The 27,442-nt window shown below is 46.8% G+C and overlaps 1 protein-coding gene across 1 annotated transcript in view; it reads left to right on the forward strand.

Moving 5' to 3' along the window:
• The window catches only part of LOC128969874 (ubiquitin-conjugating enzyme E2 E1-like), a 74,998-nt gene that overhangs the window by 37,429 nt on the left and 10,127 nt on the right, over window positions 1-27,442 (forward strand). Inside the window, exon 4 of the mRNA XM_054384844.1 lies at window positions 667-814. Coding sequence (XP_054240819.1) covers window positions 667-814 — 148 coding nt within the window. The remainder of the gene's footprint in view (window positions 1-666; window positions 815-27,442) is intronic.

Raw genomic sequence — 27,442 nt, forward strand, 5'->3', positions numbered from 1 at the left:
TTTTGTAACAGTGTGAGAGCTGAAATTCCCCCACACCGACAATGACCAGGCTAGCTCAGTCTGGAAGCAAATGAAGCTGTATTTACAAGCAAAACTACAATCTATGATGAAATGCAATGAATCTATACACATAGACACTAGTCACAACATTTACAAATATGTGCAATCAACAGAAGAGCACAACCAAGCTCCCTTTGCTTCCACCAAGGGGCCTTCCCCCCAGCCAGAAGGACTCCCCCCAGACCCCCCTGGCAGAAGGCAGAGAGTCAAGAAGCAGAGAGGCTGTTAGACTTAGCTTGTCAAGGTCAGTGTGTTATCTTCAGCCAGAGAACAAGCAGAAGCAGCAGACAGAAGCCCAGCAAGCTGAGAACTGCCCAACTCCCCAACCTTGTTTTGAGTAGAGATTCTAAAACATTTCTCTCTCTCCAATGGAAGTGTTTAGAATAATCATTATTGTGCTTTCTTACACCCAAGAGTGATTTATTTACATCCTTTCACTTTCTCTGCTTGAACTCTGAGAAGAAAAATTAAAAAGGCAGTCTTTAAAACCATCAGACCTTTCAACCAGGAAAGCAAAATGTTAGTTCATACAGTCTTTCAATTGCTTAACAGTGGTGCAGTTCTTGGCTCAGACGCTGGTGTACTTAGATTTGCTCTCTTTTCCAGGTAACATTTCGGACAAGAATCTACCACTGTAACATTAACAGCCAAGGTGTCATCTGCCTGGACATTTTAAAAGACAACTGGAGTCCAGCATTAACCATTTCTAAAGTTCTCCTCTCCATCTGCTCCCTCCTCACAGACTGCAACCCAGGTAAGACTTTCACAATCACATTCATTCACAGCTCATGTTTGATCAGCTAGGAGGGGCCATACTGTGCAATAAAATTATATATTTTTGTATTTTTTACTATTCAGTGTTTCTGGCAGTGGTATCTTCAGACACCACCAGAACTTATTCACAGAGTATATTCACAGGTGCTGGTATTCGGTTGGGAGTGATACATCCCACATATGAAGACAGTTAAATGATTTAAGCACAGATCTAAGAATTTCCAACACAGCCATTGAAATTGGAAATAAAGGTCCTGTGACCTGCAGTTTCCCACCAAGGGGATTCTGTAGCAGATTAGTAGAGGACTCAGAGCTTGCCTCTCTGTCCGATATCTTCCCAGGTGCTGTGACTATGAGTGGGTCTTGGCTTGGAGAGGGCTAGGAGACCTCTCCCTCCTCTCATGCCCAGTTCACAGTCTGGAGCTTTCCCTTGGCTAAGAGAGGTCTAAGGAGCCTCTCTCCTCTCATGCCCAGTTCACAGTCTGGAGCTTTCCCTTGGCTCAGGGAGGGCTAAGGGCCTCTCTCTCTCGTTTGCTCTGTTGCCAGACCATAGCCTTTCCATGGCTCTTCTGGGATTCGGTTCTCTTGCAGCTTTTCCCCTTTCTGCCTTGGTCCAGGTGCAAGGCCCAAGTGTGGTTTGCCTGTTAGGAAGGGATCTTCAGCTGCAACTCCAGCAGCATGTGGCTCTTGTTGCTGTCTGATGAGAAGAAGGCCAATTGCCTACCTTCTTGGCTGGTTAAAATATTAAATACTGTCCCAAGGCAATTAATGCCCTTTGGTAACAGAGAAACCTGATAGCTGAACCTATAGAATGGGGCATATCCAAACATGGCCAGGGGCACACACAGGTCACAGCTGTGTCACAAGGTTAATTACATCTGCTACACGTTTGCCTGCACCATCTGCACCCCAGGAGGTGTCCAGGTTTGCACACTCACAGGTGCTTAACCCATTGTCTGGGCTAGGGCATGTCTGGGGGTTTGACCCTTTGGGACATACTGATACCTGCTTTAAAAAAGCTACACAAGTGTAATTTTTTAAGCCATTTATTTAAATTGAGACATAGTCTAGAAAGAAAGCAGAATTTCAGGAGCTCAAAAACATTTTTAGTACTTGAGAATCAAAACCTTCTAATTCAAAAGGTTTAATCAGTAGAAAATACCTTGCAGTAGTTACTGGATATTACAACCAGGATATTAGCAGCAAGAAATATTAATGAGTTAATAAATATTGAAAAGGAAAGCTTTCATTGAAATGTGCTGATGATATGGTCCCTGAAAAGAATATTAATAGTACTGACAGTGATAGATGTCTGACACAGACTCTACAAATAATGAAAATTAATTTAAATGAGGTTTATTCAATATCCTGGACAGCCACTATGAGTATTCAAAGCAAGCTGTCATTCTTCTTAACTACCACAGCACTTAACCTCTTCCCTCAGCTCTTTCAGATTTCTATTCTGCCATTGACCACTGGCTCTGTAATTTCCACTTTCTCTTACCCTGTTTACTTATGAATGGTTCTGACTGGAGCCTTGGAAAACTGCAGCTGATAGAAATTTTTCATGAATCATTGAAGAAAAATTAAGTGATCTATTTATAGATTGTGAGGGTTGCTGCTGTTGTTGTTTTTTTGTTGTTCAGTTATTTTTTTCTTTTATTTGGCATCTAATTTTTAAGACTTTCCATCTAATTTTTAAGCCTTCATGTTTCCTCATTAAACACTTTCTTCCCCCCCTCCCCCCTCCCCCTGCCAAGGGCTAAAAACTGCTTTGCAAAAGCCAAAAATGTGAGATGCTTGTGGAATAGGGGCTGGGTCAAATGCTGTAAATGAAAGCTGAATTGTTTCAGCCCTCAAAATAGAGCAGAAGTGGACAAAAATGAAATTGATTTGGTTTATTTTTGTGTAGGTTTGTTAATGGATAGGGCCTTAAAATTCACAGTGTTCCTTCCAGCTAAGAGCTGGAGCGGTGGAGGAGCCCTGTGTTAGCATTTCAGGCTATTTCAGATGTGTTGGATGCTCTCTGCTTGTGTCTCTGAAAGATAGACTTCTGCTGTAGGAAGTGAGGCAGATTGGTGACAGAAGTGTAAAGAAAAGCAAATTAATATTTGCTCATGTGTCTTAGAGAGCAGGTAACGAGCTAGAAACACTGCAAAGTAGTATTGGGGCTGAGAAACTGCACTTCAACACATGCTCATTCCAGGTCACAGAACCACAGCATTAACCAGGTTGGAAAAGACCCTTGAGATCATCAAGCCCAACCTATCACCCAACACCATCTAATCAACTAAACCATGGCACTGAGTGTCTCATGCAGACTCTTCTTAAACACTTCCAGGGATGGTGACTCCACCACCTCCCTGGGCAGCCCATTCCAATGGCCAATCTCTCTTTCTGGAAGAATTTCTTCCTCACATCCAGCCCAAACCTCCCCTGGTGCAGCTTGAGACTATGTCCTCTCCTTCTCCACCAGTCCCCCCAGGTCCCTCTCTGCCTGGCTGCTCTCCAGCCACTCTGTCCCCAGCCTGTAACACTGCATGGGGTTGGTGTGGCCAAAGTGTAGGACCCTGCACTTAGACTCAGAGTCTGCCCAGCTATGCAGCCTGGTCACCTCATTTTGTAGTGATCTGGCAAACCTGAAAGCTGGCCACATTCCAGCAGCAGTTTGAAATTTAGAAATTTACTGCTCTGCCCACTCAGGTTTTTTCCCCTCAGACTTCTACAGATATTGTCAAGCAGCTGTTTTAGCTGACCAAGTGTGTAAGAGGAACACTGAAAGAAGTTACTTGTGCAATATTATCCTGTGCAACAAGTTACACTAAAACCAGAAGTTTATTCTTTTCAGTTTCTTTCAGCTAGTAGCTGTAAGCATTGCCATTGCCATAGTAAATAAAAGAATTTTATGACATTTCATTTTCAAATGGTTGGGGTTTTTTATTGTTATAATTTTCTTACTGCTTCCTGTTAAAATTGTCCTATGATTTTTCGAGGAACAAAAGCAATTTCTTAATTTGCATTGTGAATTCCCCTCTCCTGATTCTCCCCCTCTGCTCCACTCTGGTGAGACCCCACCTGGAGCTCTGTGTCCAGTTCTGGAGCCTGTATTACAAGAAGGATCTGGAGGTGCTGGAAGGTGTCCAGAGAAGGGCCATGAGAATGAGCAGAGGGCTGGAGCTGCTCTGCTCTGGAGACAGACTGAGAGTTGAGGCTGTTCAGTCTGGAGAAGAGAAGGCTCTGAGGAGACCTTCTTGTAGCCTTCCAGTATCTGAAAGGGGCTCCAAGAAAGCTGGGGAGGGACTTTTGAGGGTGCCAGGGAGTGATAGGACTGGGAGGAATGGAGCAAAACTAGAAATGGGGAGATTCAGATTGGATGTTAGGAAGAAATTCTTCCCCATGACTGTGCCCCACTGGCACAGGTTGTTCAGGGAGGTGGTGGAAGCCTCATGCCTGGAGATTTTTGCAGCCAGTCTGGATGTGGCTGTGAGCAACCTGCTGTAGTGTGAGGTGTCCCTGCCCATGGCAGGGGGGGTTGGAACTGGATGATCCTTGAGGTCCCTTCCAACCCTGTGATGGCAGGTAGCTGTGAACTGCTGAGTCACTTCTACCTTTGAGATTGCCTTTTTCATTTTTAGATACTTTTAATGTTAAAAAGTGAGCTTTGAATGTTAGTGATGTACACAGAAAACTTGCAAAAAACTTCCAAGTTCCTACTTTTCAGCATGTTGTTCAATATGCTACAGCTTTTTTGGCTGGACTGCCTATCCAATTATTTTTTATACCTTTCCTCTGTAACAAATTGTTGTTTCCTCGCCATCCAGATTGAACATGATGAATAGATAAATAGATACATCTTGATATGTATCACTGAGATACCTAGCACTGAAATACATCATACATATAAATGTCTATCTAGAGACAGAGAAACATGCATAGATGTATTTTTCTGTCTGTCAACTGGCAGCAATTTTCTAATCCCTCAGTCCTGTCTTCATCTAACTCGTCTGCCCCTTTCTACAGGCAGAATCCTAACAGGGCTCTCAATTTGATAAGCAACTTTGAAACTGTTGTTCCCCTTTTATCAGCCAGAAGCAGACCAGGTCAAATGGAAAGCCAGCACTGACTCTCCCACAAACATAAACACTTGGGATGGGTGAGTTTTCCACCCTGGCCTCTCCGAAGGGAAAAATCAAGTATCAGTTACCCCCTACCCTTACATTTATGCAAATCTTCATTAGGACAACAAATAGCAGTGAGAATGGCAGCTAATTAACCCTCAGTCACACTCAGTGATTAAATGGAGCGGGAGCACAGCTGCAGCTTCCTTGGCAGGCGCTGCTATTCTTCTCCAGCAGGCTGAGCAAATGAAAAGAGGTCTTTGCTCCTGCCACTCCTGTCACTCACACAGTAATCCACAAAAGCCCTGGAGAGAGTCTCTTTCCTTCCCAGTTACACACCACCACCCTTTGTTCCCTATCACTCCATGCAGGAGCCAGTTTGTCCTTTTTAAACCACCAATACAATCCTTTACTCTGAGCTGTCCCAGCCCTTTCACTCTTGATGATTATTGTCTCTGTTTTGCTTGGCAGTCTCAGCCAGAAACCTGTGGTAATGAAATCAGTGAATTTTGTAACAGCTGGCTGACTTTTGTTTTCATGGGGGGGAAGGGGTGATGTCAGGTTTGTGTATCAGTGAACAAGTGTGAAAGAGCCAGCAGGAATGCTGTCAGTGAGGTGGGAGATGTGATGGGGTAGACCTGAATTCAGGGAGGTGGGAGATGTGATGGGCTAGACTAACATTCAGTGAAGTGGAGATGTGATGGGCTAGACTAACATTCAGTGAGGTGGAGATGTGATGGGCTAGACCTGCATTCAGTGAGGTGGAGATGTGATGGGCTAGACTAACATTCAGTGAGGTGGAGATGTGATGGGCTAGACCTGCATTCAGTGAGGTGGAGATGTGATGGGCTAGACTAACATTCAGTGAGGTGGAGATGTGATGGGCTAGACTAACATTCAGTGAGGTGGAGATGTGATGGGCTAGACTAACATTCAGTGAGGTGGAGATGTGATGGGCTAGACTAACATTCAGTGAGGTGGAGATGTGATGGGCTAGACCTGCATTCAGTGAGGTGGAGATGTGATGGGCTAGACTAACATTCAGTGAGGTGGAGATGTGATGGGCTAGACCTGCATTCAGTGAGGTGGAGATGTGATGGGCTAGACCTGCATTCAGTGAGGTGGAGATGTGATGGGCTAGACTAACATTCAGTGAGGTGGAGATGTGATGGGCTAGACCTGCATTCAGTGAGGTGGAGATGTGATGGGCTAGACCTGCATTCAGTGAGGTGGAGATGTGATGGGCTAGACTAACATTCAGGGAGGTGGAGATGTGATGGGCTAGACTAACATTCAGGGAGGTGGAGATGTGATGGGCTAGACCTGCATTCAGTGAGGTGGAGATGTGATGGGCTAGACTAACATTCAGTGAGGTGGAGATGTGATGGGCTAGACTAACATTCAGTGAGGTGGAGATGTGATGGGCTAGACCTGCATTCAGTGAGGTGGAGATGTGATGGGCTAGACTAACATTCAGTGAGGTGGAGATGTGATGGGCTAGACTAACATTCAGTGAGGTGGAGATGTGATGGGCTAGACTAACATTCAGTGAGGTGGAGATGTGATGGGCTAGACTAACATTCAGTGAGGTGGAGATGTGATGGGCTAGACTAACATTCAGGGAGGTGGAGATGTGATGGGCTAGACTAACATTCAGTGAGGTGGAGATGTGATGGGCTAGACTAACATTCAGTGAGGTGGAGATGTGATGGGCTAGACTAACATTCAGTGAGGTGGAGATGTGATGGGCTAGACTAACATTCAGTGAGGTGGAGATGTGATGGGCTAGACCTGCATTCAGTGAGGTGGAGATGTGATGGGCTAGACTAACATTCAGTGAGGTGGAGATGTGATGGGCTAGACTAACATTCAGTGAGGTGGAGATGTGATGGGCTAGACCTGCATTCAGTGAGGTGGAGATGTGATGGGCTAGACCTGCATTCAGTGAGGTGGAGATGTGATGGGCTAGACTAACATTCAGTGAGGTGGAGATGTGATGGGCTAGACTAACATTCAGTGAGGTGGAGATGTGATGGGCTAGACCTGCATTCAGTGAGGTGGAGATGTGATGGACTAGACTAACATTCAGGGAGGTGGAGATGTGATGGGCTAGACTAACATTCAGTGAGGTGGAGATGTGATGGGCTAGACCTGCATTCAGTGAGGTGGAGATGTGATGGGCTAGACTAACATTCAGTGAGGTGGAGATGTGATGGGCTAGACTAACATTCAGTGAGGTGGAGATGTGATGGGCTAGACTAACATTCAGTGAGGTGGAGATGTGATGGGCTAGACTAACATTCAGTGAGGTGGAGATGTGATGGGCTAGACTAACATTCAGTGAGGTGGAGATGTGATGGGCTAGACTAACATTCAGTGAGGTGGAGATGTGATGGGCTAGACTAACATTCAGTGAGGTGGAGATGTGATGGGCTAGACTAACATTCAGTGAGGTGGAGATGTGATGGGCTAGACTAACATTCAGTGAGGTGGAGATGTGATGGGCTAGACTAACATTCAGTGAGGTGGAGATGTGATGGGCTAGACTAACATTCAGTGAGGTGGAGATGTGATGGGCTAGACTAACATTCAGTGAGGTGGAGATGTGATGGGCTAGACTAACATTCAGTGAGGTGGAGATGTGATGGGCTAGACTAACATTCAGTGAGGTGGAGATGTGATGGGCTAGACTAACATTCAGTGAGGTGGAGATGTGATGGGCTAGACCTGCATTCAGTGAGGTGGAGATGTGATGGGCTAGACTAACATTCAGTGAGGTGGAGATGTGATGGGCTAGACTAACATTCAGTGAGGTGGAGATGTGATGGGCTAGACTAACATTCAGTGAGGTGGAGATGTGATGGGCTAGACTAACATTCAGTGAGGTGGAGATGTGATGGGCTAGACTAGCAATCAACCCCTGGTCTCATATTTTTCCTTTAAGGTGGTGTGCTAGGTTAAGACCAGCCCTGGAGAGGTGGGCTGAGAAAAAGCTAGCCTCAGGTGGACAAAGAAACCCATCCCAGGTGTGCAGGGAGACCTGGCCCCTTCCCCGGGGGGGCTCCCCCGATCAAAGGCTATTCCACTCCCAGTTCCTGTCCATGACCCTATTGAAGGGGAGCCATTGCCTGCCTCGCTCTCTCCTCCTGCCCTTGCCTCTCTGGTCTTCTGCTGCTGTTAACCAGATGGTCAGGCCTGTTCTATGCTGTTCCAGACACCTAAGGGAATTGCTCTAAAGAGAATGCACCTTACATCCAGAGAATCCTCTGCCAGCTGTGTCTGGTTTTGTATATATTTTCACTCATCCCTTTCCCTTATACCTTTGTAACCTTCCTTTTCCTCAAATGCCTTTTGCATTTTGTCAAACGTACCTTTTTACTTCCAGATCGGCTCAAGACTGTTCTTTCACAGTGTTACCTCTCTCTTCTCCTGCCTGATTAGATTTCCATACTGGGGAAAAGGGAGAGGGGAGGCAACCTACATCTGTTTCAGTGGGCTTTTAGGCTCTGGGAAAAGCTTAACCACAACAGGTGGTACTCTGGGGCACTGCACAGATTTCTTTCTGCAAAGCAGGACCCCGGTCCTGTAAATATTTTGACATGTTCATGAGCAGCAGTACAAAATCTGATAGATAGTTCATCTGCATGAAACTGAGCCTGTAAGTGCTCATGAGCTCTGTGCCTCAAGGCTGAAAACAATTCACAGGCTCACAGGATGTCAAAAGTTGGAAGGGACATCCAAAGAACAGAGCAGGACCGTAGAATCCAGCACAGGTCACACAGGAACACATCCAGATGGGTTTGAAAAGTCTCCAGAGAAGAAGACTCCACAACCTCTCTGGGCAGCCTGTTCCAGTGCTCTGGGACCCTCACAGTGAAGAAGTTCCTCTTCATGCTGAGGTGGAACCTCCTGTGCTGGAGTTTCTATCCATTGCCCCTTGTCCTATCCCAGGGTGCAACTGAGCAGAGCCTGTCCCCTCCCTCTTGACCCCCAGCCCTCAGATATTGATAAACATTTATTAAATCCCCTCTCAGTCTTCTCCTCTCCAGACTAAACAGCCCCAGGGCTCTCAGCCTCTCCTCCCCAGGCAGTGCTCCAGTCCCTTCAGCATCCTCACAGCCCTCCCTTGGACTCTCTCCAGCAGATTCCTGTCCCTCCTGAACTGGGGAGCGCAGAACTGGATGCAATATTCCAGGTGAGGTCTCAGCAGGGCAGAGTAGAGGGGGAGCAGAACCTCCCTGGATCTGCTGGGCACACTCCTCTGCATGCACCCCAGGACCCCATTGGCCTTATTGGCCCCAAGGGCACATTGCTGCCTTCCAGTGCTAGCTGCCAGTGCTTGCCTGCATGGGTAGTCAGTCATTCCAGAGCAACTCCACATGTAGACACTGCCCTCTTGGGAAAGTCACCAAAACCTGTCTTATTTGGAGCAGAAGTCAACTGTTTCTTAAGTATTCAAGTGGAGCCCAGGGAGTGTAAATTCCCACACAGCCCTAAGCCAGAGGAAGGAGGTGTTTTATTTTTACTGTTTGAAGTGCAAAACCTAATTAATTATTTTTCTATTTAGAGAGCTGGCAATGCTAATCTGGATTAAAATGATTACTGTTCTCAGCTGGCCATTGCCACCCTAACCCTGCCAAAGGTTTTTAAGCCCCAGGAAAACTCTCATTTGCAAATTCTTCTAAGAAAATAAATTTTAAAACTGATGAGCCTACACCACAAGGTTTTTCTATGTGTTGCCTCCTTCACATGTTCAAAGTCTGGAATTGGTTGGCCTGCATTTCTCTGATATCTGAATAATTCAGTCTAACATCAAACCATGTCTGCTTAATAACTCGTGGCTAAGCCTTGGTTAGAACATCAAAATCAAGCCTGCTACATCTTCATCACACCAGCCTTTCCCTTTTGGTGTCATCCTCTACCTCTAGCTCCTTACCATTGTTCCCACACCCAGCTTCCACAGTCAGTGGGGATTTTGTCCCTCTAATTGATGTTCCCCACCCAAATGCTTCAGCACTACTCCTGATCCTCTTCACCATGGCTGGCTGTGCCTGACTACAGTCTCCTGTGATGAGGAGAGCAGGTGGTGCAGGGAGTCCATGGTCGTGCAGGCAGAGGGTGAGGGGAGCAACCTGAGACAGGGAGCAGCCACAGCATTGCTTCCCCACAGATGTGCCTGGTTAGATTGAACACTTGGCTGGCAGCTGTAACCAAAGTAACTGCTGAGGGGCTCCACAGAGCTTCACTTGCTTTGCTCTTTGGAAACCTTGTCCTGGTTTCTGACCTGAACTGACTCAGAGGAATTTTATACCTTCCTGTTTTAAAGCAGCTGTCATCCTGTAGCTTAAGTGACCAGTGTGCTGTTTTCCATTCCTGATGTATTAATGAAGAACCATCCTCCTGCCTCCTGATCTTCCTTTGCTGCACAGTGTGTCTATTAGCCTCCTTCCGTAAGAGATGAGTTCCATTCCTCTGCTCATGCTTGCAGCTCTCTCATCTCCCTGCATCACACTGCAGTCATCCTTCCTGAACGTGCCTGACTTTTCTGGAGTTCTTCAAGGCACAGAATCACAGAATCACAGAATTACTGAGGCTGGAACAGACCTCTGAGATCATCAAGTCCAGCCTGTGACCTAACACCACCACATCAGCTAAACCATGCCACCAAGTGCCACATCCAAGCTTTGCTTACACACCTCCAGGGATGGTGACTCCACCACCTCCCTGGGCAGATCAACCCAGTGCATGAGGCACAGCTAGACAGGCTAACCCACTTATCATCACTGTCACCTGGGTGGAAATTGTTATTGCTCTCCCTTGGGTGTTCCTATCTCACTGGCAGTGCTGCCAAAGGTTCTTTCTTTCTTAGCCCTGTCATTTTCACTGCTTGTCAGCTTTCTATCCCAATTTAGTGAGATGGTGGAGAAACAAAAAGGAAAGGGAAAAAGTGAAAGGAAAAGAGAGAAAAAGGAGTAAGGGAAAGGAAAAGAGAGAAAAGGGAATAAGAGAAATCAGAAGAAAGAAGAAGCTTTTGCTTAAAAAGTGCATTAAGCTTTGGCAAAGGAAATGCATAAAGGACTGCCAGCAGCACTCACTTCACCTGGGTCAGCACTACCCAGGTTAGTTGGCCTGAGGCTCAGACACTTCAGTGGCGTATTGTATTGGCAGTGTAAAGCTGTTTGTCTCTTGTTGTCCACTAAACCCACCAAAAAGTGTGCAACAGTTTGCTGAGAGTTAGGTGGGACAGTGTGAGAGCAGAAATCCTCCTCCCACACTGACAATGACCAGGCTAGCTCAGTCTGGAAGCAAATGAAGCTGTATTTAAAAGCAAATCTACAATCTATGATGAGATGCAATGAATCTATACACATAGACACTAGTCACAACATTTACAAATATGTACAATCAACAGAAAAACACAACCAAGCTCCCTTTGCTTCCCCCAAGAGGCTTTCCCCCCAGCCAGAAGGACTCCCCCCAGACCCCCCTGGCAGAAGGCAGAGAGTCAAGAAGCAGAGAGGCTGTTAGACTTAGCTTGTCAAGGTCAGTGTGTTATCTTCAGCCAGAGAACAAGCAGAAGCAGCAGACAGAAGCCCAGCAAGCTGAGAACTGCCCAACTCCCCAACCTTGTTTTGAGTAGAGATTCTTAAACATTTCTCTCTCCAATGGAAGTGTTTAGAATAATCATTATTGTGCTTTCTTACACCCAGTAGTGATTTATTTGCATCCTTTCACTTTCTCTGCTTGAACTTTGTGAAGAAAAATTAAAAAAGACAGTCTTAAAACCGTCACATCAGGTGTAAAGTTTGCTGTGAACACCATTTGAGATGGAAGCGTATGTGTCCTCACAGGAAATACACTGTGTACACAGGAAGTACACAGAGTACATGAGTTGGACAGAGACCACCACATAGCTTTAATGTGAGCCCCATGAATGCCCATAGGAGTTGCAGAAGCTCAGCATATCTGAAAAGGAGACTGCTTATGTTCAAGAACTTTGCACTGCCTACTGTGGTTCTCCAGTACAATGTCCCTCTGCTAAATTTTGCAAGCACTGCCATGAGTCATGAATTTACAGCGATTCATACTTGGAAGTCCATGCTTTGAATTCCATACATTAATTCATACTTTGGTAACCCACATTAGGTAACATGGATGTGAATTAAAAAGGCTCTTCTGTTTCCTGACACTGGAACAGGTTGCCCAGGGAGGTGGTGGAAGCCTCATCCCTGGAGGTTTTTGCAGCCAGGCTGGATGTGGCTGTGAGCAACCTGCTGTAGTGTGAGGTGTCCCTGTCCATGGCGGGGGGGTTGGAACTGGATGATCCTTGAGGTCCCTTCCAACCTTAACAATTCTATGATTCTATTACTGTATGGCTTACAGTTAACCCACATTAAGTAACATGGATGTGAATGTTAATGACTTACATCTATCTAGGCATAAACAAAGGCAAACAAGATCCTAAGATTATGAGGATCTTTACTTGTCTCACTGAGGGACACGGGAAATGCTTTCAAGCTTTCCTTATGAGAGTCATCCTTGTGTTTTGCCTTTATCTTCTGCAGAGATGTCTTTATTTTCATCACAGAGCAGGAATAACTGGCAGGTTTTGAGAGCCTCCTATTGTTTCTCTGTGGCATTGGCAAGTTAGCCATGGGGTTTAGCACCATTTAGTTTTGCCCAAATTTTCTGCCAGAAAAAATACAACACCCTTACAGAATCACTGAATCACAGAAAATTAAGAGGATGGAAGGAACCTCCAGAGATCATCAGGTCCACCCCTCCTGCCAGAGCAGCATCACCCAGGGAAGTCTGCACAGGAATGCAGCCAGGTGGGGTTGGAATGTGTCCAGAGAAGGAGACTCCACAATCCCCATGGGCAACCTGCTCCAGGGCTCTGTCACCCTCACTGGAAAGAAGTTTCTCCTCATGTTGAGGTGAAATCTTCTCTGTTCCAGCTTGTACCTCGTGTTCCTTGGCTTATTACTGTGCACCACCCAAAAGAGCCTGGCCCCCTCCCCTTGACACCCACCCCTCAGCTATTGATAGACATTGATCAGATCCCCTCTCAGCCTTCTCTTCTCCAGACTAAACAGCCCCAGGGCTCCTCAGTCTTCTCTTCCCCTAAGCATCCTCGTGGCTCTCCCTTGGATTCTGTCCAGCAGGTCTCTGTCTCTCTTGAACTGGGGAGCCCAAAACTGGATGTGGATATTGATATTTAGAAAACTTTAGAGATGGGATTGAGTTATTACAATGTTCCTTTTTTCTTTTTTCTTTTTTTTATCCCCTCTTGTTATTTTCCAAAAGGTTTGCAAGGTTCTGTGCTCTTACTGCTGAGAGTGTAAAATCCCAGTTCTGTCATCTTAGCAAAAAAGATTCCACAGTGCAATTTTTAATTCATATCTTTGACCCTCAGTGGGGTCTGAAACAGCACTTTGCAGAGTGACTTTTTAGCATAAGCATTACAGCCCTGAAAGCCTGAATGATATTTGCCCTGCTACACAGTTGCTGGAATTACTGCTGTCTCTTTCCAGAACTTCTGCAAAGCAGTGGTAGGTGGACAGATAGAAAGTCAGACAGCTGTGAGGGGAAGAATTGAATTAGCATTCTGTCTCCATGTCTCAGTCCCCTTGTACTCAGCTCTGGGGAGGCCACACCTGGAGTGTTGTGTCCAGTTTCGGGCAGCTGAATGCAAGAGAGATGTGGAGGTGCTGGAGCCAGGGCAGAGGAGGGCAAGGAAGCTGTGAAGGGCCTGGAGAATAAATCTGATGAAGAGCTCCTGCCCCCTGCACTGCTCATGGGATTGTCCTCTGCCCATGCTAGGTGAAGAGAAGTGTGTTCACTTGAACCCTCTCAGGAAAACTTCTCTTCCACTGAAAGCTGGGGTGATGCTGCCAGCCCTTAGAATCATAGAATTGTCAGGGTTGGAAGGGACCTCAAGGATCATCCAGTTCCAACCCCCCTGCCATGGCCAGGGACACCTCACACTACAGCAGGTTGCTCACAGCCACATCCAGCCTGGCTGCAAAAACCTCCAGGGATGAGGCTTCCACCACCTCCCTGGGCAACCTGTTCAGTGTCTCACCACCCTCATGGGGAAGAATTTCTTCCTAACATCCAATCTGAATCTCCCCATTTCTAGTTTTGCTCCATTCCCCCCAATCCTATCACTCCCTGACACCCTCAAAAGTCCCTCCCCAGCTTTCTCGTAGCCCCCTGCAGATACTGGAAGGCCACAAGAAGGTCTCCTGGGAGCCTTCTCTTCTCCAGACTGCACAACCCCAACTCTCAGTCTGTCTCCAGAGCAGAGCAGCTCCAGCCCTCTGCTCGTTCTCATGGCCCTTCTCTGGACACCTTCCAGCACCTCCAGATCCTTCTTGTATCAGAGGCTTCTGAACTGGACACAGTGCTCCAGGTGTGGTCTCACCAGAGACTTGATGTCTACTGCCACACTCCTCTCTCCTGGCTCTGCTGTGAGCTGATCATCATAGAGGGGCAGTAACATCCAAAATGCCACAACCTCTTACCAAGCAGGCATGTGTCACTGTGGTAGGGTCCACAGGAATAGCTCTGTGTGTTCAGCTGACAAGCTCCAGCCATACCAGTGTGCATTCAAATGCACTAATAGATGTCTACTGGATCAGAAAAAAGAGAAGAAAAAGGAAAAAAAATCTGTTTTCAGGATTACTGAGAGATTTGAAAGAACTTAGCCTGTCAAAAAAATGAAAATAAAAATTAAAGGTTGCAGATAAGTCTAAGGCAGCTTAATAAAGGAAAATGTGTCCTAGTTGTAAAAATAAAATCTGTTCCATGATGGAGCACCTGGCTCCAAGTGAGGATTTGGCTGCCTTGTGGTCACAGCTCTGCTGTTTGGCTGCCATGTTCAAGCTCTAAAATAGCTTCCCAGCCCTGCATAATGGAAAACAGGTCTGTGCCCCTCAGCACTCAGCAGATTGGATGTATCCTATTTCCCTCTGTTCTTCTTCTCTACATCTCAATGTAGCAGGAAGCCTGGATGGTGTTTCTCCTCGTCTGGTGCTTCTCCAGAGCAGAGGCTGCTTTCTGTCTCTGCTGGCTCACAATTTTTCAGACTCCCCAGTTATCATCCTTTCTTCTCCCCTGTCCCCCAGTTGTGAAGTGGATTTAGACAGCCTGGATGACAGCAAGTTCAAGGGATGAGCCACTTCTCATTTCCCTCACTCTTGTAATCTTTTTTCCCTCAAAGCTATAATCTGCACATTTGTTACTATCAGAAACTGCTTCAGATTCCAATCTGATTTTTTTCCTTCCTATTCAGCATCTTAAGAGCTTTGTGCAGCCTGTCAAAAAGGACTCCTGCTCTTTCCTGTGCCCAGATGTATTCTGTGCTGGGTTGCAATGAGATTTTATTTCCTTTAAAACACTTTTGTCAGGACATGCAGAAGACAGCAAAATCATAAAAACTCCTTCTGTAACAATCTGTAGTGGGGGTTGGACTCGATGATCTGCAGAGATCCCTTCCAGCCCTGTGAGCCTGTGGTCCATCACATGTATGAGTAGGTTTGTTAAAGGTGGTGACTGGTCTGGAAAATGACTGAAATACTTAGAAGCTGGCAAAACAATATTTAATTTGTCCAGTTTTATGAGGCTGGCTAACCCTTTGCTATTTTGATTCTTCCCAGACAACCACAGGCTACCAGGCACAACGTCAAGTTGCAGTGCTATCAGACATAACACAAAATCATCTCCTCTTGCCATATATCGTTTTTGTAAGCAGCAGAGGATCATGTAAACAATGACATTGCTCTGCTGTCTAAGATTATTTCTATTCTTTAGCCTGAAGCTGGTTTTCCCTTTGCTTCAGAGTTTGTGTACTGTTCTCTCTCAGGAAAAGGGCAGGTTTCTGTTCCAGCACACTGGAAAATGCTTTCTTTGTATCTGGAGCAGGAAAATATTGCCCTGTCACTCAAGCATGGCTCTCACAGTACCACAGTACATCAGAGGTTGGAAGGGACCTCCAGAGATCATCAGGTCCAACCCCCCTGCCAGAGCAGCATCACCCAGGGGAGTCTGCACAGGAATGCAGCCAGGTGGGGTTGGAATGTGTCCAGAGAAGGAGACTCCACAACCTCTCTGGGCAGCCTGCTCCAGGGCTCTGTCACCCTCACTGCAAAGAAGTTTCTCCTCATGCTGAGGTGAAATCTTCTCTGTTCCAGTTTGTACCTCTTGTTCCTTGGCTTATTCCTGTGCACCACCAAAAAGAGCCTGGCCCCCTCCCCTTGACACCCACCCCTCAGCTATTGATAGACATTGATCAGATCCCCTCTCAGCCTTCTCTTCTCCAGATTAAACAGCCCCAGGGCTCTCAGTCTCTCTTCACGGGGAGATGCTCAAGTCCCCTAAGCATCCTCGTGGCTCTCCTTTGGACTCTCTCCAGCAGGTCTCTGTCTCTCTTGAACTGGGGAGCCCCAAACTGAATGCAGTATTCCAGCAGGTCTCAGCAGGGCAGAGTAGAGGGGGAGAAGAACCTCCCTAGCCCTGCTGGCCACACTTTTCTTGCTGCACCCCAGGATCCCATTGGCTCTCTTGGCTACAAGAGCACATTGCTGTCCCATGCAGAACTTGCTGCCCACCAGCACTCCAAGGACTTTCTCCGTGGAGCTGCTTTCCATCAGGGCAGCCCTAACCTGTCCTGGTGCCTGTTGTTATTCCTCCCCAGGAAACTGCACTTGTCCTTGTTGAACTTCATGAGACAGTTAAACAAAAGTTAGAGCAGCAAAAAATCAATTCATATATTAACAAGTTTTGGTTTGTTCTGTGTTGCAGTTTAACCTTTCAGTCCCTTTTTAAATTTCTGCCTTGGGCTGTCTCCAAATGAAATGAGCTCATTCTGGAGGCCCTTGCTTAGCAAATAAAAAATGCAGTGTGCAGTTCCTCTGCTGTCTTGGTGGTGCTCAATTGGGAGCAGAGTGGATGGATGTTTTAAATAAAGGTCATCATCATAATTTGTCCTAAAAGAACACAGAAGGAAAATGCAGCAGGGAACTCAGTGAGCAGTGACATCAGGGATGGAATTGCCTCAGGAAAAGCCTGTCGCCGTAAACCTACCACCATCAGCTTTGTTCACATGAGCAAAACCATCAGTTGTAACAAAGCTCTTTTTGCTAGACAGACTCATCTTTAAATACTGTGTGTTCCCCTCCAGTTCTGCACAGCCCACTGTGTGCTTCCTGAAGTCACACCTACAAGTATTTGGACTGATTGTGCCATGCATCAGAGAGTCACACAATCACAGAATGGTCCAGGCTGGAAGGGACCTCCAAAGCTCATCCAGTCTGACCTCCACACAGTCAGCAGGGACATCCCCAACTAGATCAGGCTGCCCAGGGCCTCCTCCAGCCTCACCTTGAACATCTCCAGGGAAGGAGCCTCAATCACCTCCCTCGACAACCTGTGCCAGTGTTCCACCACCCTCAGAATGAAGAACTTCTTCCTAACATCCAATCTCAATCTGCTCTGCTCTAGTTTGAAGCCATTGTCCCTCGTCCTGTCTCTGCAGGCCTTTGCAAACAGTCTCTCTCCAGCCTTCCTGGAGCCCCCTTCAGGTACTGCCAGGCTGCTATTAGGTCTCCCCAGAGCCTCCTCTTCTCCAGGCTGAACACCCCCAGCTCCCTCAGCCTGTCCTCAGAGCAGAGCTGCTCCAACCCCCTGATCATTCTCATGGCCCTCCTCTGGACCCTCTCCATCAGCTCCATGTCCTTCCTCTATTGAGGGCTCCAGAGCTGTACACAGCACTCCAGGTGAGGTCTCCCCAGAGCAGAGCAAAGTGGCAGAATCACCTCTCTGGCTCTGCTGGCAATGCTGCTTTGGATGCAGCCCAGGCTGGGATTTGCCTTCTGTGCTGCAAGCTCACACTGCCTGCTCTTGTCCAGAACTGAGATTTACAAATTCTTGATAGTCTGTCAGTGCTTCTTCTTTCCATTCCTTTCAAAAGATACTGGTACTGTACTCTCTGTATTGGAGTATGTATACAATATTAATTGCTATTCTGTAGTTTCAGAGCTGGAGACACACTTCCAATATATTAAAGCATTCAGGCACCTAAGGATGACAGCAGGCAGCCAGCAGGGTTTTCAGTACTTGCCATGGGATTTAGGCATCCAGAGTCACACTGAGAGTTTCTCAGCACTGCCAGTAATAGCTTTTCTATACATCTGGTCTTTAAATATTTGCAGACACACAACACCTGTGTGCTAAACTCTGTGGATATGATGTATAAACATGAAATCAAGCATGAGCAATGCAGCAGCACAGGATGGGAGCTACACAGAGAGAAGCACTGCAAGATAATTAATTGGCTCTGCCATAAGGACCTGATGAAAATGTTACACTGTTCTGTTCTTATCAGTTGCCCAAGTCCCCTCAAAATGAACCCATGGCTCTGGGGATTATTATAACAGCAGGAAAAACATTTGTGAACTGTCATGCCTTTAGTAGTCCTCAGGAAAATATGTCTTGGAAAATCTCCTGATTATGTATGCAGGTGGGGGAGGCTTGGTTCAGGATTGCTGTTTATGTTGGCCTAAACCTTTGCTCTCTTCAGCTGCACCCTGACAGCACCTTATGGGTAGAGGAGTGCTGTTGGTTAGCATAGAGGAGGCTTCTTGTGTGCTTAGGTTTAGGCTATTCAAAGCTCACAAGACACCATTAAAAAGATTAACACAACTATAGAAGTTGGATTGTTTAGAAATACTGAATTTTAAACCCTCCATTGTGGTCTCAGAAGTCTGCAATCTGTTTCAATTACTTTTTTCCTCTGGAAAATGTCAGGAGCTGTTTGCATAAGAAAAATTGGTGGCCTTATGTAATTTAGAGAGTGAAGGCAGAGATGACTTTTTTAAAACATCAAGGGCAATCTTCCTTTTGTGGTATCCAAGGCAGAAAGCAGTCATTAGCTCCAGATACCAGTCTCACATGCATTTACTCTCTTCTTCCTCAGCTGTTGGATCTGCAACTCCACAAAGAGTCATTCCTAAAGCTGGAGCATAGTCATTCTCTAGCAGAAAACCAGTCCTGCTTGGTTCAGTCAGGTGCATTGCCTGCAGCTGCTCATTGCTCAGTGATTCAGTGAAAAGTGTGAAATTCCTTCAAAGCACTTCACTCATACAGTAATATGCTGGGGAGGAAATTCCCTCTGAACCACAGATCATGATCAGATGAACTGCTGAAGCCTAAGCCTTTGCTATGGTGACTTAGGTGCTGCCATAACTGGTGTTCACAAATTCTTTTTCTAGTTTTGTTCAATTACCTTCTAATATTCCTCCACAGTATTCCTACACTATTTGGTGTATGAACCATCTACTTCCTTTATAACTTTTGCTAAATATTATGGGGGTTTGTTTGTATTCTTTTCTTCTCATGGAAGAGAGAATCACAAAATCACAGAAACATTCAGGTTGGAAAAGAGCCTCAGGATCACCAAGGCCAACCCAGAACCCTATTCTACAAGGCTCACCCCTGAACCATAGCCCCAAGCACCACAGCCAAAACACCTTGAAACACATCCAAGTTTGGGGACTCCACCACCTCCCTGGGCAGCACATTCCAATCCCTGACCACTCTTGCCAGGAAAAAATGTTTCCTACTGTCCAGTCCAAACCTACCCAGTCCTTCCCGAGCTGGGGAGCCCAGAACTGGACGCAGTAGTCCCAAACTGGATGCAAGGACTGACATGTTCTTAATTACATTGGAATATTTGGAACAAAGTAGATACAACCCTTCTGGTCTTGGCCAATTTTCTCACTAATGGGATTGCATTAAAGGAAAAATAATTTAAACTAGAAAATGAATACACTTAGACATCACATTTTACCTGCATTCCTGCACTTAATGCTCTAATCTCTTAATAATTTAATCTAATATTCATGACTCCCAGTTAGTACAAACACTCAGATCTCAGCTGGAATAAACTGGCATCAGTCCTGCAGAGTTTTTGTACCCCAGCTTTTTCATTTAGAGTCTGTTCCACTGTACTCAGTGAGGTTTGGGGGCTGGTTTCGATTTTGTTCATTTTTTTCTTTCTCTGTACCTTTTTCAACCTGAAAGCAAGGACTGATTTTTCAACTTTTTTTTTGTCATATGTTTCAAACTGCTTATGAACCACCATCAAGGCTCTGATTAGCACAACTGTTTTTAAAGCTGCTTTTTCCTGCTCTTAAGATACACTTAGACTTGTTTCACCATGGAAATCACACTGCTCCACATTCCTTAAGCCCCAGAAAAGAAGCCTGCTGTATTTGATTCTAGAACAGATTCACAAGAGGAATGGAGTGTCAGTCCTGGAAAGCTCAATTAATCATTAATAGCTATAAGTGTGTTAGATATTACATCATTTAGGCTGTCACTTTCTTCAGTAGGATCTCAGAAATTAGTACTCCTGAGTCATCCAGATTCCAGCTACAAAGATGATTTACACTCCTGTGAGGCAGTGCTGGCACCAGTCTTGCTTACCATCTTTGTTGGTGACACGGACAGTGGCATTGAGGCACCCTCAGCACCAAGCTGTGTGGTGCAGCAGACAGCTGGAGGGAAGGGATCCATCCAGAGGGACCTGGACAGGCTGGAGAGGTGAGCACAAGCCAACCTCATGAGGTTCAACAAGACCAAGTGCAAGGTCCTGCAGCTGGGTCAGGGCAATCCCAGGCACCAATATAGGCTGGGCAGGGACTGGCTGGAGAGCAGCCCTGAGGAGAGGGACTTGGGGGTGCTGGGGGATGAGAAGCTCAACAGGAGCCAGCAGTGAGCACTTGCAGCCCAGAGAGCCAAGCAGAGCCTGGGATGTATCAAGAGAAGTGTGGCCAGCAGGGCCAGGGAGGGGATTCTCCCTCTCCACTCTGCTGAGACCCCACCTGGAGTACTGCATCCAGTTCTGGAGCCTCTGTTACAAGAAGGATCTGGAGGTGCTGGAAGGTGTCCAGAGAAGGGCCATGAGGATGAGCAGAGGGCTGGAGCTGCTCTGCTCTGGAGACAGACTGAGAGAGTTGGGGTTGTGCAGACTGGAGAAGAGAAGGCTCCAAGCAGACCTTCTTGTGGCCTTCCAGTATCTGAAGGGAGCTCCAAGAAAGCTGTTGAAGGACTTTTGAGGGTGTCAGGGAGTGATAGGACTGGGGAGAATGGAGCAAAACTAGAAATGGGTAGATTCAGATTGGATGTTAGGAAGAAGTTGTTCCCCATGAGGGTGGTGAGACACTGGCACAGGTTGCCCAGGGAGGTGGTGGAAGCCTCATGCCTGGAGGTTTTTGCAGCCAGGCTGGATGTGGCTGTGAGCAACCTGATGTAGTGTGAGGTGGGCAGGGGGGTTGGACCTATGTGATCCTTGAGGTCTCTTCCAACCCTGACAATTCTATGATTCTAGGTCTCTTCTATTCTGCATGGCTCAGTTCCTACATCATTCAGCAGGAGGTGGGGGAGAAGACAGTTGTTTGGGTTTTAGTTTTGCAGATCTATCAGAGGCACCAAATAGAACAAATTACATACAGTGTGTGCTTCAGAATCTCTGTTTTCACAGCAAATTAAGCTCAGGTGCATTAATTAGAGCAGCAGACAGTGACTTAAGTAGCAGAATGTGGTGTAATTGGCCCAAATGTAAGGATGAGCTGCACTGCAAAATTTCTTATTCATATGAGGTATAGAAATGGAGCTCTAACTGGTGCATTGTTTGTGGAGCTTTCTGTACAAGGCTTAGAAAAAGGCCCTTCTACCTTAGGAAGCATTTCTAGTTTAAAGAGGAATTATCTCTTGGAAAAGCTTCAGAAGTTTAATCCTCATTGCTTGGCTCTTTGTAATGCTGATCAGATAAAGAGTCATGAAAGTAGAAGTTACTGTAAGACAAAATACTATACCGGCAGAAGGAATTCCTTCCTCACCTTCCATGGTCTTTTCCATCTCTACCCTGGATTGCTTTTTTTCTACAGCTCAGGTTTAGGACTGAGGACTCTTATGCCAGCACCAGAATTCATTTGGCAAACTGATTATCATTTAGGCATCACAGGACCACAGGGTGTTAGGGGTTGGAAGGGACCTCCAGAGATCATTGAGTCCAACCCCCCTGACAGAGCAGGACCATAGAATCCAGCACAGGTCACACAGGAATGCATCCAGATGGGTCCTGAAAGTCTCCAGAGAAGGAGACTCCACAACCTCTCTGGGCAGCCTCTTCCAGTGCTCTGTCACCCTCACAGTGAAGAAGTTCCTCCTCATGTTGAGGTGGAACCTCCTGTGCTGGAGTTTCTATCCATTGCCCCTTGTCCTATCCCAGGGTGCAACTGAGCAGAGCCTGTCCCCTCCCTCTTGACAATGGAGTCAATGTGACCCCTCCTGCAGGAAAGATAGGATTTCTAAGTAAAGTTATTTCACTTGCTATTAAATGTGGAATTATTGCTGTAAATATCCTAAATCCAGTAGTTATTCCCCATTGCCAAGTAACTTCATTGCAACTAATCCAGGAGCTAAACCTGCCTGCATGATGAATGCTAATTGTTTTGTTTAACCTGTTTTTCTTTCCAGTCCTGTTAGAACCTGTTTGCAATTAAACCTCATCTTATTCCTGTTATGAAGTTAATTTAGAAGTGAGGAGTCCATTTGGTTACTAAAATGAGGTGATTTCATCACTGTACTGCTGTTTCCTCAGCCATTGCCAAAGCTAGCACCACTCAGGTCCCCTACCACATCACCTCATCAATCAGCCTTAAGAAATGTTGCCATAACTGGCCTGGACTGCTCTTCAGGGCAAGATGGTTCCCTGGTTTTCATGATCTTTAGCTGTTGTGTGTTGCTGGAAGCATCTTCCTTGGATGCCTCTTTCGTCAGAGCAGCATTGCTGCAAATTCTGTAGGAGGTGAGACCTCACCTGGAATACTGCATCCAGTTCTGGGCTCCCCAGTTCAGAGGGACAGGGATCTGCTGGAGAGAGGCCAAGGGAGGGCTGTGAGGATGCTGAAGGGACTGGAGCACTGCCTGGGGAGGAGAGGCTGAGAGCCCTGGGGCTGTTCAGTCTGGAGAGGAGAAGACTGAGAGGGGATTTAATAAATGCTTATAACTATCTGAGGGCTGGGGGTCAAGAGGGAGGGGACAGGCTCTGCTCAGTTACACCCTGGGATGGGACAAGGGGCAATGGATAGAAACTGCATCACAGGAGGTTCCACCTCAACATGAGGAGGAACTTCTTCACTGTGAGGGTCCCAGAGCACTGGAACAGGCTGCCCAGAGAGGTTGTGGAGTCTCCTTCTCTGGAGACTTTCCAGCCCCATCTGGATGCATTCCTGTGTGACCTGGGCTGGATTCTCTGGTCCTGCTCTGGCTGGGGGGTTGGACTGTAAGGTCTCCAGAGGTCCCTTCCAACCCCTGACATCCTGTGAGCTGTGATCCTGTGTGTTGGCTAGACAAAATCTGTATGAAATAAAGAAAATTTACTTAATGGCTATAAATGATTGGAGTGTATTTTGAAAGGAAAAGACATTTTACTATCAACTTTGGAATTTATTCACATTAAGCTAGGATTCTATGCTGGATTCTCTGGTCCTCCTCTGGCAGGGAGGTTGGACTCGATGATCTCCTGAGCTCCATTCCAACCTTAGCATCCTGTGATCCTGTGGGTACTTGTGGGATCAGACTTCACCACTCTGGACCGTCAGAAGCCTGCTGAGCACAGATGTTAGCAGTCAGACTGACTGCAGAGGTCCCTGTCCCATACTCTGCTGATACTTGTATCTATGTCTAATTTTTATAGTGCAGTAACATCTTGGGATCCTTGCTCAAGGAGCACATGGACCACATCTGCAAATGGAAACACGAGGCACAGTGCCAACATGCTCTCACACAGCCAAGCTCCAGTAACTCCTGCCTGCAATCCAGAGAAGCCCCAAGCTCATCAAAGGCAGCACCTGGGCTACACTGACAAAAATCCCCCACAAGTTAGTTTCCAGGCATTTGCTTTCCACTCCCTCTTGTTGTAGATAGAAACTTAGACACATATGAGCCAGATACAGCCTTCAGCTAGGAGAAAGGGAAGTGCAGAGAGGGAATGGAGAGGCCTGACTGGATTTTGGCTTGTTGTTTTGGGGTAACAGTGTGAGGTGTGTTAATGCAGGACACACCTAAGTTCCAATCCCTGTTCCAAGGGATGTTCAACTTGTCAAGGCATTTCAAGGAGTCCTGTTGCCCTTGAGCAGGGATAAAATTCTTCCCCACCCCCTTCCGTAAATGAAAGCCTGTTGTGTTCTTTTTACATTTTGTATGGGATTCCCAGTAGCAGTTTTGGATTTAAAAGCATCAGATTAATGATACCATTGCATGGGATGATAAGGAGAAAATCAAATTTAGCCAAAGTGAGCAGCATTCATAACAGAGGTAGGTTTTTCTAGTTGCTCCAAAGATTTGTTTTGATAAAGGAAGATAGATTCAAGAGCAGGATTTAGATCATGCCTGCATCTGACTCAAAATAATCCTAATGTGTGTAAGTTGAAGCTTTTGGTACTGTTTACATCCAAACCATCCTTCTAAAAATCAAGATGGTTAGGACTCATTTTCCTCTCAGTGTCTAAATGCCACCAGAGAGCAGACCATGCAGTAACACTTCCTCCCCATCCTGACCCCTGGGAAGCCACACGTTAAGTGGATCCTGTTGGACCTCCTGGTGTTCTTGCACAGTAATCTACCTTTGGTACATGTAGTTGTAAGATGTCTGACACTGCACAAAGCATGGTCAGAGGGAATGCCTTTGCACTCAGTTGCTTTGGGCTTAAATAGCTTGGGATGTGTAGGTTGCTCCTTTTCCTGGAGGTGATGATTATTGAGAAGTGAGGAGAGACAAATCCTGAAATAAACTGATTCTTTTTTTCTTTAAATGGAAAAAATGCCAACCACACTGGAATTCCTATAGAGCAGCTGCCCCTCCCTTAGTAAAGCTGCAGACAAAAAAATGATCCACTAGATTTTCCTGAAAATAGAGTTATGACCCTATGGACACCTGCCAGTTGCTTGACAGCATTTTGAGATCTGAGAACTATGATTTCATTATCACAGGCTCACAGGATGTTAGGTGTTGGGAGGGACCTCTAGAGACCTTCCAGTCCAACGCCCCTGCCAGAGCAGGGCCATAGAATCCAGCACAGGTCACACAGGAACACATCCAGACAGGGCTGGAAAGTCTCTAGAGAAGGAGACTCCACAACCTCTCTGGGCAGCCTCTTCCACTGATGTGTAGTTTACATCCATTGCCCCTTGTTCCAGTCACAGGGTGCAACTGAGCAGAACCTGTCAGGTAGCAATAGGACTGGGGGGAATGGAGCAAAACTAGAAGTGGGGAGATTCCGATTGGATGTTAGGAAGAAGTTTTACACCATGAGGGTGGTGAGACACTGGCACAGGTTGCCCAGGGAGGTGGTGGAAGCCTCATGCCTGGAGGTTTTTGCAGCCAGGCTGGATGTGGCTGTGAGCAACCTGCTGTAGTGTGAGGTGTCCCTGCCCATGGCAGGGAGGGGGGTGGAACTGGATGATCTTTGAGGTTCCTTCCAACCCTAACAATTCTATGATTGTATCCCTGTCCCTTCCTTCCTGACCCCCAGCCCTCAGATATTGATACACATTGATCAGATCCCCTCTCAGTCTTCTCTTCTCCACATTAAACACCCCCAGGGCTCTCAGCCTCTCCTCCCCAGGCAGTGCTCCAGTCCCTTCAGCATCCTCATGGCCCTCCCTTGGACTCTCTCCAGCAGATCCCTGTCCCTCTTGAACTGGGGAGCCCAGAACTGGATACAATATTCCTGGTGGGGCCTGAGAGGGCAGAGTAGAGGGGGAGGAGAACCTCCCTGGCTCTGCTGGACACACTCCTCTGAATGCAGCCCAGGACCCCGCTGGCCTTCTTGTGCACTCCTGGCCACCTTTCCACATAGATATTGCTGTAAATGTTGCCCAGCCACGTGCCAGGTAATGTCTTTCATATCAAGTTCTTGTTTACTGACACCTTCCTGTTAATTCTTTCTGTAATGACAGTGACTGTTTCTCAGCTGAGCTCTGAACATTGCACATAATTCTGAGGCACATCCCAGCCTGCAGGCGAGGCGTGGGGCTTCAGGGCTGGAATTGTCACAGCGTACCGGTGCTTCGCAGAGCTGCATCTCTGAGATCAGAACACTCTGCCTCACCAAACTCCCTGCCAGCCAGAGAAGTTCATAGAAATCCTGCTGAAAACTGAAGGCTTGGGAGAAAAACCCTCACTCTTTAACCAAGAATTCTCTCCCTTGGCAAGACAGAGATGAATCTCTGCCAACGCTTCCCTTGAAGAGCCATGTTAACAGAACTGAGCCAGATAATCATAGAATCAGAGAATCAGGCAGGGTTGGAAGGGCCCACAAGGATCATCCAGTTCCAACCCCCCTGCCATGGCCAGGGACACCTCACACTGGATCAGGATGGCCAGAGCCTCATCCAGCCTGGCCTTAAACACCTCCAGGGATGGGGCCTCAACCACCTCCCTGCACAACCCATTCCAGGCTCTCACCACTCTCATGGAGAAGAACTTCTTCCTCACAGCCAGTCTGAATCTCCCCACTTCCAGCTTTGTTCCATTCCCCCCAGTCCTGTCACTCCCTGATATCCTAAAAAGTCCCTCCCCAGCTTTCTTGTAGCCCCCTTCAGATCCTGGAAGGCCACAAGAAGCTCTCCTGGGAGCCTTCTCTTCTCCAGCCTGAACAGCCCCAACTCTCTCAGTCTGTCTCCAGAGCAAAGCAGCTCCAGCCCTCTGCTCATCCTCATGGCCCTTCTCTGGACACCTTCCAGCACCTCCAGATCCTTCTTGTAATAGAGGCTCCAGAACTGGATGCAGTGCTCCAGGTGGGGTCTCACAGTGTGCTGATGCCTCACAACTTTTAGCATATTTATTCTCAGAATAGCCTCAGTGCTGGAGAAGCATTAGTCCAGTTGTAGAGATGAGAAACTAAGACACAGCTGTAAGACTGCTTAACTTTCTTGGAGTCTTCCTGACTACTTGCTAACTGAAGACCAAGAAGCACTGTGGAGTTTCATTCCTTACAAGCAGTATGACAAAACCACAGCCCTGCTTCCCTGCCCAGATGTGCACCCTGGGTACATTTTGGCTGTACAGCAGAACAAAACCTCAGGGTCTTTCATACTTTCTCTCTCCCTTGCTTTCTCCTCCTACATCTCTGATTTCTCCTGGGGAAAAGTCTTAAGGTGTATAGTTAGAGAGGCAGCCATGGCCAGGACTGTGTGATGTACTTCATAGGGAGCCTGCTGCAGAACTGTTAATCTTCCTTAGCCCTGCATTGGCACAGTGAGCACTAGGTCAGCTTTCCTATGTAGGTAAAAAACCTTTGGTGAACTTGGGCTTTAAAGTTAGGCTGTCTCTATGGTGAAGTGCATTGCAGAGTTCTCACCTAGCCTCCAGATGCAGAGGTGGTTCCTGTAAACATTCACAGAATCACAGAATGTGA

The sequence above is a fragment of the Indicator indicator genome, chromosome 11, assembly GCF_027791375.1.
Source record: "Indicator indicator isolate 239-I01 chromosome 11, UM_Iind_1.1, whole genome shotgun sequence".
Taxonomy (NCBI): domain Eukaryota; kingdom Metazoa; phylum Chordata; class Aves; order Piciformes; family Indicatoridae; genus Indicator; species Indicator indicator.